At 33.2% G+C, this 13,781-nt stretch overlaps 1 protein-coding gene across 2 annotated transcripts in view; it reads right to left on the bottom strand.

Moving 5' to 3' along the window:
* LOC111511929 (synaptotagmin-15) overlaps positions 1–13,781 on the bottom strand; it is a 475,338-nt gene that overhangs the window by 250,492 nt on the left and 211,065 nt on the right. For both annotated transcript variants that reach the window (XM_074175994.1, XM_074175995.1), the window contains exon 2: positions 12,900–13,128. In XM_074175994.1, coding sequence (XP_074032095.1) covers positions 12,900–13,089 — 190 coding nt within the window. In that variant the 5' untranslated portion in view covers positions 13,090–13,128. The remainder of the gene's footprint in view (positions 1–12,899; positions 13,129–13,781) is intronic.

The following is a 13,781-nucleotide window of genomic DNA, read 5'->3' as shown; positions in this document are numbered from 1 at the left end:
AGCAACAGACTGATATTAAAGAACACCTTGTACTACATCGAATTTCCCAACAATATTGGCATCATTTAGATTTCAGAACTCTTTTGACATCTGTCGAAGATGAGAAATAGAAATAATTAGCAAAGGACTAACTGGGCAGGATATTTGAATTTTGTCCATTTCTGAAGACGGAGGCAGACTTTGGCCTGCCTAACATTTTTCTTTGTGAAAAATACTTTGATTTTACGCAGTAACTTATCGAGGCAAACTAAAATGTTGGCCCTATCTACGCCTGTAAAAAGTTATCCTTTTCAATTTCAACATGCTTTCTAAATGGAATCCTCATCCGATATGATTTTTTCAACTTCGCTACACTCATAACCATCGAAGGCGTTCTTCAAATGATTGAATTTCTCAGAAAGACAGGTTCGCAGATGCGCTAAGTCTTCTCACTGGAAGTATTGATCATATCTCAATCTTTCATGGCTGGTGGTTGGAGTTTTTATTCAGCTGTTTATCCGTATATACATAGATTCACCCCCACTTGCATCAAACATTTTAGCTGGAGTCTTCTACATACATCACGAAAACAAAACATGCGGTAATAGCCAAACACTCAATAACTTATTAGACTGCTTTAATCTAGTCATGCATGTAGATAACCCCACCCGAATATCTAAATGTTTATCGAGCGTTATAGATTACATCAAAGATGTATCAAGCTCAGTAATAAATCCAGGCCTATCTGATCACGAGGCTATTCTTTGTCACATCCCGAACATTCTCAGACATGAAAACATACACCAGGGTAAACTGTATGGATGAATATAAAGCAGAAAAAATCATGTTTAATTTCAAAATAACTGTCAGACTACAGATTTGAATTCTACACATGCGGCAGAAGATCCAGTGAATGAATTTCAGAAACTTGTCTGTGAAAAATGTAACAAAGCGTTTCTCCTACCCTTGATAAAACGGAAAAAATCCAAACCTTTGATTACTAAAGGACTTAAAATTTATTCGAAAAATCTAAAGTGCCTACATACCATTAGAAAATTCCACAGTGACAATATATTTTTTATGTCACACTTTAATAATTTTCGTGGTATCTATAGACAAACTGTTAAACTAGCCAAAGATCACTATTATAATAATAGGCTTAATGAATCAGAAAATAAACAAAAAGAAATGTGGGCAATAGTTAATTACTTGAGAGGAAATAAGAAACAGAACCATCCGGCAATAAAGATAAACATAAATCAGTTAAATGATCATTATTGTTCAATAGCCTCAAAATAAATCAACAATATCATTCCAACAGTTGACCTGCTTCAAAATTGGAGTAAGGTGAAATCCTTGTTTTTATATGACACAGATTTGAGTGAGCTGAAGTTAGTAATGAAAGAGAAACAAAAATTTTGCTGGTGAAGACAACTTATCAGCAAAGTTCTTTTTACAATCGCCTGATGGAGCCCTTCAAGCTTTAGCTATAGCTATAGCTATAAACTCGTTGTTTACTACTGATATTTTTCCTTCCAGTTTGAAATCAGCAAAAGTTATACCGCTTTACAAAGGAGGTGCCATTGATGACCTCAGCAATTTTAGACCAATCTCAATTTTATCAACGTTATCAGAAATCAATGAAAAACTAGTCAAAAGTAGGATAGAGGGTTTCTAGAAAAAACATAAAATTATAGCTGCCGTACAATTTGGCTTCCGACACAAAAAAACACGAATGACGCCATCTTTCATTTCCTCGAAAACGTCTACACAACCCTAAATGATAAAGAAGTTGCAGCGGCAGTATTTCTGGACCTTTCTATATCACTAGTAGAAGTCAAAAAATAACATTGAGCAACAACACTTCTGATAGTGGAAAAATTGTATGCGAAGTTCCTCAGGGGTAAGTACTAGGCCCAATTTTATCATTATAGGCCTATATATTAACGATATGGCAAAACTCGATATACCTGGAGCATTTACCTTGTTTGCGGATGACACTACAGTACTTTGGCGTAATAAAGATCCTGATACTTTGACTCTGTCTGTCCACTCAGATTTAGAGAAATTTAAAAAATGGTGTGAATCGAGTATGCCATCGCTAAACTTTTCTAGAATAAATCTGATAACATTCAAGTGGGACTTACAACAAGTAATATTAGGTGAACACATGATTGAAAGTATTCCTGTAACTAAATTTCTTGGTATATTCATTGACAGTACCTTCAAATTTGATACGCAATTAGTGTTTTGAAAAAAGAAATTATCTTCTGGTTGCTTTGCCATAAATGTCATATCTCGTGAACTCGGATTTTCAGCAGCAATAAATACCTACTATTCATTTATGGAGAGTCATCTTCGGTATGGAATTCCTTTCTGGGGCTCAGGCAGCCAGATTTTGATGCAGAGTATATTCGTTATCCAGAAAAGAGCTTTGAGAATAATATTTGAATTGAAGATGCATGACAAAGTGTAGGCCACTTTTCTGCAGAAATAAAATATTAACAATATTTGAAATATCCACTCTAGAGACTGTCTGCTTATTTCACAAACATAAAAAAAGTTTGAAAGCCATACAGACCAGGCAGTCTCAGATCTATAGAAGTAGACAAATATATAATCATCTACCAAAACATATTACATCAATTAATGAACTTAAAAAATTTTGAAAATCAGTAAAGAACCTTGATTTGGGAAAGTGCTTCTACAGTTTGGAAGATTATTTTGCATACAAATTCTAGTTTTTCGGTATATAATAATAATAATAATAATAACGTCTATTGTGCAAAAACATGTTGTATACACAAAGGGAAAAGGGTTAGCCAGAGGCTATCTTCCACCCGTCCCATAATTGAGAAAAAAAAAGCATATAGTAGGACTATAAGTAACAGTTACAATAGACACAAAAATAATAAAAAAAACTATTATGGAGATAATATAAAAGATTACAATCATTTTTGAACATCTAAGAAATGAACTTCAAAGTTTTTTTGAATTGATATGAAGTTTTTTTGAATTGATATGTAGACAAATGATTATACGGCAATAAATTATTTAGATACTCTGGTCCAAAGTCAGAAAAACATCCCTCAAATTTGGTGGTAACATGATATGGGAATAGTAAATGTATCTTTTCTTAAATTGATAGAAAGATTATCAGATCGCTTACTAATTAATCTGAACAAGTGATTAGGACTTTCGCTTTCCAATAGTTTGTGTAAGAATACAGATATGAGATAACGAATTCTAAACTCAATATTCAGCTGATCTAATTTCGATAAATATGGAGTTACATGATCACAGTAGTTTATGCAGCACACAAATCTCATACAAGCATTTTGTATGCGTTAATGTTTGTGTTTATTATAGTCTGGCAAGAAGTTGTAATACACTGAGCAACAATACTCAATATGGGGATGAATTAATGATTGAACTAATTTCAGTTTTGTTTCTTGAGAAAGATGGAACTTGAACTTGTATAAGGATATTAGTTTAAAAAAGCAAGTTTTGTAAATGTGTTTAACGTGCTTGTTGAACGAGAGAGTGTTATCGATATATACACCTATTTTTTTTGCTGAATTCACCCAGTCAATCGGTTCATTGTCAAGAAAAAGATGGAAATTTGTTTCAACTCCATTTCTTTGTAGGTCAGATCCCAAACATAGGGCTACTGTTTTATTTGGATTTATTCGAAGGCCATGATTTTCGGAAAATAGAAGTGTATTTTCTAAATCTAAGTTCATCCTGTTCATTTGACACAAATCAAAAACAGAAAGCAAATTAATGAACGATTGGGTATCGTTAGAATTTGGATTCAAGAGATTAATATTAATATCACCCACTAAAATCATAACCGTCGTTTCCAAGTAAATTTGTTCTAAAATTTCACATAAATCATTAAGACACACTGAAAAAACTCCTATACATATTATCAATAAACCCCATTCATCACTATTTTTTACGTCAATTCAATAAAAAATTCTTTAGTATCACGAATAGTTAGTCATCATTCGATATACATGTTCGTATCATCAATAAAATCATTTTCATTGAAAAGCTAGGAACAATTTCCATAATTCAATAAACGTATTCACCCTTCAGATGAAAAATATTTTATTAATTTGATTATTGTTCCATTGTTTCAAGGAATATTTACTTCAGCTCACGAAAATGCAGTTGAGGAATACTGCACATTATTTCAATGTTCATTAGTATTCAATCAATAAATAAATACACTAAATCCATGTATGGTTTTTTCGATTGAACGAAAGAATTTATGAATCGTTAACCCAGGTCAATAAATCAATGAACTGATACATAAGATAAATAACCATATGTATACTTTGTTTCAACGAAAGGTCTTCGTTATTATTATTATTATTAAATACGTACGAAATTACATCAAAGCATGCCCGAAATCATAAACCCTTACGTTTGTTTAATGTACAATATTCGTAGCATGATGAAATAATACATGGTTTCCATGTACGTATTCAGCAATTCAGTCATAAAACAATGATCATCCCTAGCATCGATGCACAAAGTTCGTTACAGCGCAAATTCCTACATTGAAATTCCATAATCTCATTGGCTAAAAGGACATTATTGACATCATAAATATCTCAATAACTAAAACAAGACGCGAAGGTGCTATTGCAGTTAGTGATTTCGTAGGTACCTATTGATACAGAAATATTCACATAACTTCCTTCAAGAGAAACGAGATCGGCACACAAGTTGAATAAGTACCTAGGTATTTGAATCTACAGTTTATTGAAGGTACGTATTATATAGATATGCTCATTTTGTTTTATTCGTTATTACTCATTTTCATTTTCATTTATGTAAGACCATGAAGTGTTTATCTGCAGTCAAAATATCGGTGCCTTTTCGTTATTAATTGAACATTTCAAACGAAGACACTATTTGGAGACAAATTCCGTCATTAGATAATGCGAGAATGATTGTAGTCAAGTTTTTTTGTTCTTTCTTTGCACAATAATAACAATTTTTTACGAAAAGATGTTTTTAAATATCCAGGAATGTTACTTGAGGAAATATACTTTCATAAATAATGAATTCAATAGCTTATTATCGAGTTGTGATGATTATTTATTGAATGTTGACATGTTGAATGCATATATGTTATAATAGAGCCATGAAGATGTTAGCAGGGTCTGCTATTGAAAGCGCTTGCATATAATAATAAGTTATTTGAGTTTCAAATCATTTTTGTAACCACGTGTTAATAATGAAACATTGAAAACATTTGTTCACAGAAAACTTTCGACAGCATATAGTGCTATTATCTTCAAGGCTCTTAGAGTCGTCCGTCTTAGTAAGCATTCTCAGTCTTCCAAATTCCAGAAAAATAGTTGAAAGAATATGAGATTCTGTGAGGAAATAAGGTTGACTGACCCTGCATGGGTCTGTGTCACACGGCATGGCTTATGGATCCATTCATCAAGCACCATACTAACTTTATATTTTGTTAATTGATTTTAGATGGTCGCTATGCTGTAGTATTTTGGGCTCTCCATGAATATTTCTTCCCTATCAATAAAATAGTCACCAAGGACAGATCTGGAAAATCCAGTGTGACTAAATTCACCATCAAGGATTCCCAAGAATCTTTTTTGTATATTGGAAATTGCCAACAACAAGTAGAAGAGCACATACGGTTTTTGAAATCGAAGAAGAAATCGATTCAACCGTTTATCTCATGTACTGGAGATGACATAAAGTACCCAACAGACATATCTGTTTATTTTGATGATATCAGATACCAATTTTCACATATACTCCGGGCTGTAGATATATGTTATAAAATCATTTATTTATTTGATCTTGATTTTCCTTTAGAATCAGAAATGTTTTGGAATTTTATAGAACTCTTTTTTTTAAACAATGGGCCATCATTCTTTGCCAAAAGTTTATATATTATCAGAATATTTAAAGGAAAATCAGGAAACTGATAAGGATTAATCAAGCTTAGGTATTTTGTATGAACATCAATAATTATAAAAATCATAGTATTGTTACCAACAATAATGAATTATCAATAAATTCGTACTTCTTTGATTTTTACAGTTTCACTTTGAATATCACATTACCTCACCTTAGTATAATGGTTTATTCATTACGTATTGAGGAGGAAACTGTTTCATTGTCAGTAAGAAAAATGATGATTGATGAGGGCGAATCGCCGAAGACAACCAAACCCCAAGCCCATTATAGAAAAAAATCAACGAAAAATGAATATTATTTTATTTTCAACTAAAAATATTAAAATTGAGTGGAAAATGATCAATCATCGGTGACGGCGCTTCAATACTGACAGCAACAATTAAATTGATCAGGGTCGGAAGAGACAGATCTTATGTCACCTTCCAATTTTTTGAAAAAAGCTTATAAAGTGATAATTTCAATCCTTCTAACAAGTCAGAAATGTCTATATTACATCTCTACTATTGCGATCTAGCCGTACCAAGTTGAATTGAGGAATTGAAACAAACTTATCTGAGTATTCTGGAATAAGCCATGATTCAGCCACACCAACAATTGCAAACTCATTTTCAAGTATGATGTCTTTGAATATATCAAAGCAATTATTTAAGGAACGTATGTTTATTTAACCAATTTTGAAATCTAATAGTTTTTTGCTTGCGTTCGTTCAATTCCTGCAATATAATTTTCAGGTAATCTCTTTGAAGTTTGGTTTTGTCTGTGTTGATTTGAATGTTTATATTTAGATATTTCAATTTACGCTTATTTTTCAGAATAGTAATTACATCTTCTTCACTATTGAGCGTTACTTTCAAAGGTGGAGGGTTGACCACATTCCTTCGGCCAATTCGATAAGTAGTAATATTATTGGTGCCTACAGTTGGTGCTATGGTCTTGATGATTTTAATAGTTTTGTTCAAATCGGTGTTTCGATCATCTCCATCAAGTTTTTGTATAATTCGATTTTTCAGAATGTATATTACGATTTATGTCAAGTGATTTTAAAATTGTCTTTCATTGATGATATATTTGTACATTTTTTCTTATCTTTGAAATTTTTGGCATTGCTTTTTTGTCTGTTGTTTTTAACCTACATTGAATTTTTATGAATACTATATAGTCTTTTAAAAAAACAGCATTCAATATATTTTTAACATTTCATGTATTCATAAACATGACACCCTTCGTCGATAAAGTGTATTACATTTTAGACAATAAAGATCTATCTATCTATAGGCTAACCCAATGTCACATCTTCACTTCTGTGTATTAGAATTTTGGGTTAAAGTAGATCAGGAAAAAAAAACGTTAATAAGGTTTGTTCTCTCAGGGAAATGTAACCTTCAAAGAAACTTGAAAACAATTTATAATTTCCTCAAGGCAATCATTAAAGGTTTATCGTCTTTTTCACTATTTTCCCAATGCTGGCTTAACAGTTGGAGGAATTCCCACAATTACCCTGAAAAATTTGTTGAAAGCTATATTTCGCAAATTACGGCTGAATAACTTCCTTGGAATTTGCTTTATATCACCTCTTGCAGCGTAAACAGGACTTTTCCATTTCCTCCCAAAACGAGGTTTCAGCGGGAATCGTGCAGTGGCGCCCATTTTCACGGAAATGGTTTGCCGCGTGACTGAAAATTCACAGAAATTTAATGAAGGCGCCATTGTTTTATAATATAAAGACAAGTTGAAGCATGTTTTTCTGTCGTATACTGTAGGAACCGAGAAGCGCTTTGTTTGTTTCCAACTTTATTATGTTTTCTGTTGTTCTGAAATTTCTAATGGATTTTCAGTGCATCTGTTCTTGACATAATGAAAAAGAGAACGCAACTAGGTCGATTGGAATTGCTATAAAGTGCACAGTGGAATACCCAAATGGAAAGAATTTATAATTTCATTTATTGTGCAAATTCATGAAAAATTCCGAAACACGTCAATTTCAAATTTCGAAATTGAAACTTGCTGTTTTTAAATTTAGCCTTCGAAAAGGAATGCAACCCATCAGAATCATCGTACTTGATGCCTGTCAGTGGACTGTTCATTGTTTTTAAGATTTATCCTCAAAGATATGTAATAGAAATGGTCAATATTTGTTAAAAATCCATAACTTATTCAAGTGACACTGAATAAGTTATTTTCAATGGACAGTATGCGAGTATATGAATGGTAGTTCAATTGTTTTACCAGTTGAGTTTGGAAAACCTCAGGATTCCCTTTAGGATCACTTTCAATTTCGATATATATTTCAGATCTTCAAGCTGTCCAAAATGTCAAACTTTTTCTAACCTCTCGAGTGCGCATAATTTGAAACCTATCGGAATACCGATAGGTACGAACCACAAAAGAGCCGAAAGTGAAGTTTTTATGAATGAACGACTTGGTGATACACTTTCGATAGAAAGTGAAGGTAAAATCCTGTGACTGTGGTTAGATTCTAACCTCAGATTCCCCAAAATACCAGTACTGTTTGTCATATCTTACGGCAGATGTATGAAGACTTAAGAACATCTCGACTCGAACTGAATCTTTGCAAAGCAGTAATACCATCTAGAGTGTGCTAATACCATATTGTGCTACTATCTATGGGCATCCTTCAGTACGTTCACAGAAAATCCAGAATAAGTCCATGATATTGATAAGTCTGGATGGCTCACACTGATGAAAGCATTCACAAATTATCACCAACAGAAACATTATTTTCAAATATGAATAATACGTACATACCAATGAATATCTGGGTCACTTTATAACCAGACAAATTGATAAATTTATAATCCACAAGCACTCCTCAGCTTGATTTTTGAATTTATATAACTCAATGATTATTTTCAATACGCTTTTCTGTGGAATGGGACATCACACATTATTATAACTTGGAAAAATGAAATTGCACTGTAAATCAGCCGGTTGGTTTAATGGAATATGGTCAGTGCTCTTTTTTCTGATCTCATACTGTGGTTTGTTTTTTCTTTCTTTTTTTTCGTCTTCCGTATTATTATTGCCATTATTGTGTTTATCATCTTACGAGTTTTCCAAATATTGATGTTTATTTGTACTCTAAATAATTCAGTAGTGAACTTTCAAATGAAAACTAGGAACTTGAAATATTTTAAAAAAAACTTTCCCACCAACCAATTTCCTAAAGTCTCGTGAAGTCCACTAGATACTCGTTAGGACAACAAGAGGATAGCTCCAAATTCTTGGGGTTCTTGTTGAATACTCTTCGTGAGAAGGAAAATAGCAGAATCAATACTCCTCACTGCTCTGGATTAGAGGATTCCGTACAGTATATCTCGTCTTGTGTTTGCAGATCTATAGCTGGAAAAATCGTCACTAGTTCACTTTGTAGTACATGTTCAAGAGGTAGCAAAGCTTATTGCTGAATCATCAGAAAATAGAACTTTTAACGGATAAAGATCAACTGTATACGCCAAATATACGCTAAACTAACAAACTAACTAACAATTATAAGACAACAAGTATAGCTGAGGCACCAGTCAATCCAATAATAACACTGATGATCTTCAAACATGACTCAACCTCTGACGGAAGCACCAAACTCTTACGAAGGTTCAAAATAGATGAACACTTCAATCTAGCAGACCACTATTATAATCTTCATACAGTCATTGTTCACTGTGGTTCTGCCGTTGAATCAGGTCATTATTACGCACTGGTCGAGACGAAGCGGACTAATTTAAGTTTGACAATAGTCATATCATTGAATATTTTGACAATATCTTGAATATCTACATTTCATTTCATGAAAGAGCGGACATTGGCAGAACAAAATTTTCAGATAATGAGGTGCTGCAAGGTTTTCGGGGTTTTCCTGCAGCTGAAAAATCAAATGCGCCACTGGAATCAATCAAGTCGGCCCGGAGCGCCAATTAATTTTTTTTGTTGTTTCATAATTTCATAATATATATTACTTTCTTTTTTTATATGTTTCTATAATTACCATTTTTATAATGTCTTCTCAACAATTATATTGTTTTTGAAATGAATTTAAGTCTGATCGTCATGATTCAAAAAAGTAACAAATTATATGAGACATTTTTTCTCAAGGACAAAATACAAGCACCACAAGAAAATCCTTAAAGCATTTTAAGGGCGCTGCCTGTGCGACAGTAGTGATTCACATTAGATTTGAATCACTAAAGATTAAATCCTTTTGATAAAATGTTTTCAAAAAGTTTATTCTACAAAAACGTAGTTCTTCTCCATATAAGGTAGCTCTACTTCATAGATGAATTTCACTAGTTCGGACTTCCATTGTCTACTATATAAAATGATTTGAAATCCCTGAAACAAGTAAAAAAGAATAATTAAAAAAGAATAGTTGAAAAAAAAAACAATTATATTAAGCAACAATAAACCTGAAATGAAATGATAGTGAAATAACCTATAAGTAAAAATATAATAATTGAATAAATAGAAATTAAAGGAATGAAAAAAGAAATTAATAAAAAATAAAAAAGTGTAGAGATTCCAAGTCACGTTAGTTCACGACGTTTCAATTGTTGGTATCTACAATCGTCTTCGGGTGATGACTGGACTGATTCCTCCGAGAGATGACTATTTTATAGGCCGTTGAAATACTTTCACTTTCTCTACTTTCCATTTTCCGCTTCACTGATTTCGTGAGAGATGACCGTTTTGGCGGGAGTTGGTCATTTTTCGTTTGATGATGGGTTTCCATATGTTTCGTATATCTACGCTGGCCTGGCTGAATACGTTGTTGGATAACATGTATGCGGCTTCCTTAAATTTTCTCCTGAACCAATGTTCCTCTCTGTGCAAGATCTCAGCTTGGGACCACTCGATGTTGTGTTGATGGGTCCAAACATGGTCTGCTATTCCTGATTTGCTGGTTTCTCCTCGCTGTGTGTGCTTCTTGTGCTCGGCAATGCGAACATTCAATGGCCTCTTAGTTTCACCAATATAGGATTTTCCGCACTCACAGGGTATCCGGTAAATGCAATTCTTGGAATCGCAGTCCGCGTTTGGGGGCCTGGTTTTTGTGAGGCTGCTACGGATAGTGTTACCGGATCTGAAACAGGTTCTAATGTTGTACTTGGAACCAATTCTTCTTATCCTCTCCGATAATCCTCTGATGTAGGAAAGTGCAAGCACTGGTTGTGACGGCTTCTCTTCCTTGCGAGGCTCCTGCTGTCTTTTAGCCAAAGTCTTTTCTACCATCGCTTTGGAGTATCCATTCCGCTGAAGATCATTTTTGATGATGTCTAGTTCCTTCTCGAGACCTTCCTTTGTATTACAGAGCCCAAAAGCACGGTCTAATAGAGTCTTGATGATTCTTCTTTTTGTCGATTGATAGTGGTTGGATTCGTGGTTCAGATACTGTCCCGTATGAGTGGGTTTTCGGTATACAGATGTTTCCCACTTAGTGTCGGCCCTCTTCACCAAAACGTCTAAGAATGGCAATTCATTGTGGATTTCCTTCTCCATTATGATAGTGATGGAAGGTCTCACGCTGTTGATGTGTTTCAGAAAGGCGTCTAGTTCAGTATTCCCATGGTTCCATATTATGAAGGTGTCGTCAACATATCTCAACCAGACTCGAGGTTTCTTGTGGGCTTCTTCAATGGCCAGAGTTTCAAACCACTCCATATATATGTTGGCTATGACTGGTGAAAGTAGCGATCCCATTGGCAGTCCCTCATCTTGTGTAAAGAATTCGTCCTTCAGTTGGAAGACGATTGTAGATACCAACAATCGAAACGTCGTGAACTAACGTGACTTGGAATCTCATTTTTATTTTTTTATTAATTTCTTTTTTCATTCCTTTAATTTTTATTTATTCAATTATTATATTTTTACTTTACACTATCATTTCATTTCAGGTTTATTGTTGCTTAATATAATTGTTTTTTTTCAACTATTCTTTTTTAATTATTCTTTTTTACTCGTTTCAGGGATTTCAAATCATTTTATATAGTAGACAATGGAAGTCCGAACTAGTGAAATTCATCACGAAACATTGTCACCTTCAAACATACTTCATAGATGTTGTGTCATTCCAATTCAGAGAAAGAAACAAGCAATTTGTAGATCACCCATATTCCACCAGGCACAAAACTAATGTAAATCTCAAAACAAATTCGACTACAAGAACCCTAGCTCAAAGATGCCACACTTACCTTGCAGCAAGTTTATTCAATACCCTGTCAACTGATATTAAATATGGAATCAATAGCACAAAATTGTTCAGGACCAAAGTGAAAAACTATTTGCTTTGTTCAAATAGAATGGATAATAGTAATTTGATTCATTCGAATTATAGTTGAGTTAAACCAATATGTTACCTATTTTGTTAGGAAAAATATGTGGTTCAAGGGGATATCAAAATAATTTGATATTCTTAATATTTTTTCATTGTAATAATTTTATCATGCTTTATAATATATGGATATAGGATTGAAATTCTAAGCTCTTAGGTATAAATTATAAATGGGAGAAAAACTGATTTTTTATTCCATTCTTATTTTCTTTATAGAGATACATCCATTGTAATTTATGAATAGAAACACTATGTATGTGTGTGTATGTATATGTATACATTTATATTCATATGTATAGATAAAACAAATTTCAGTTATAATAATGTACTAGTACTATGTTGCTGTAGCGCTGCTGTTCCAATGTTTTGACTGAATCAGAATTAACGAACTTTTAGGCGTGCGCAGCGTTATAGAACAGTGCTTCCAAAAAAGTGTTCTACAGCGCCATCTAATGGCGAGTTACAGAAAAATTGATAGCCTAAAAACCTCAGGAGATATTAATATTAGGAGATATTAATATTTATTTTTTATTTTATTGTTTCAACTAGTGAAGTAGTTACGATTGATACTACCTATTTCAATAGACACAGACATAATATATGTACTCACTGTTTCCATAAGAATTTTTCTCTGTCTGCTCCAAGAGAACAATCTCCTCTGAGGGTTGTTTAGTGGTTGCGTAGTTAGTCTTAGGAGCTCTTGAGGACCTCACAAGTCGATCGGCATACCATTCATCTTCGGGAGATGCGCGTTGCCATGATGGCAGTAAGAGTTCGCGTTTCCAGAACTCCTTGTCCATTACGAAGTTGATAGTTCAGAATAAATTCGCATTCCTTGCCTAGAAAAAACAAAGTTTTCAATTCATATCCAGAAAGTTCGATTCAATATCGAAGACTGTCAAAAAAAAATTCAATTTTCTACATATTTGGTAAATATTTTTCGTGGTTTTACTATTCTAATAATAATAACAAAAATATTCTCTCAGAGATATGAAAAACATATATGTATCCAAAACAAGCACTTTTATCAATCAACGTGTTAGGAATCACACGTTAAAAGGTAAGACCTCGTTAATCCTCACAAGTTTCTCAACTTCTGAGAGTTGTCGTTAGTATGGGGCGACAGCTGATTAACGGAAAAACAGATTCTACACAGATTTCAAACCAGAAATGCGATTCGCGTTTGACCTTTCAAGTTTGCGTTTCCAGGATAAAACATTACTGAAAAAAATTACTGAAGATCGAAAAATTCACTTGAATGTGTAAACGATATCAGTTGAAGGAACCTTCAGAAGAATTTTAAACTCCTTTTGGAAGTGATACGTGAAATTGGAACCACTGGCGTAGAATATGTCTTCATTTCCTGAAGATTCCAACTTGGTTGGTAAAACGTGCGTTCCAAGTTTGAGAAAATTGCTTGTTTTTAATACTTTTAAAAGCTCATTATTTTGTCTGAAACGGTAACCACTCAACTGAACAACATATTTATAGT

The sequence above is a fragment of the Leptinotarsa decemlineata genome, unplaced genomic scaffold (genome assembly GCF_025532065.1).
Source record: "Leptinotarsa decemlineata unplaced genomic scaffold, Ldec_3_MD MMD2_tig00001393_RagTag_RagTag, whole genome shotgun sequence".
NCBI lineage: Eukaryota > Metazoa > Arthropoda > Insecta > Coleoptera > Chrysomelidae > Leptinotarsa > Leptinotarsa decemlineata.
The sequence above is the reverse complement of the archived record's forward strand: the minus strand, read 5'-3'. Positions and strand labels throughout refer to the sequence as shown.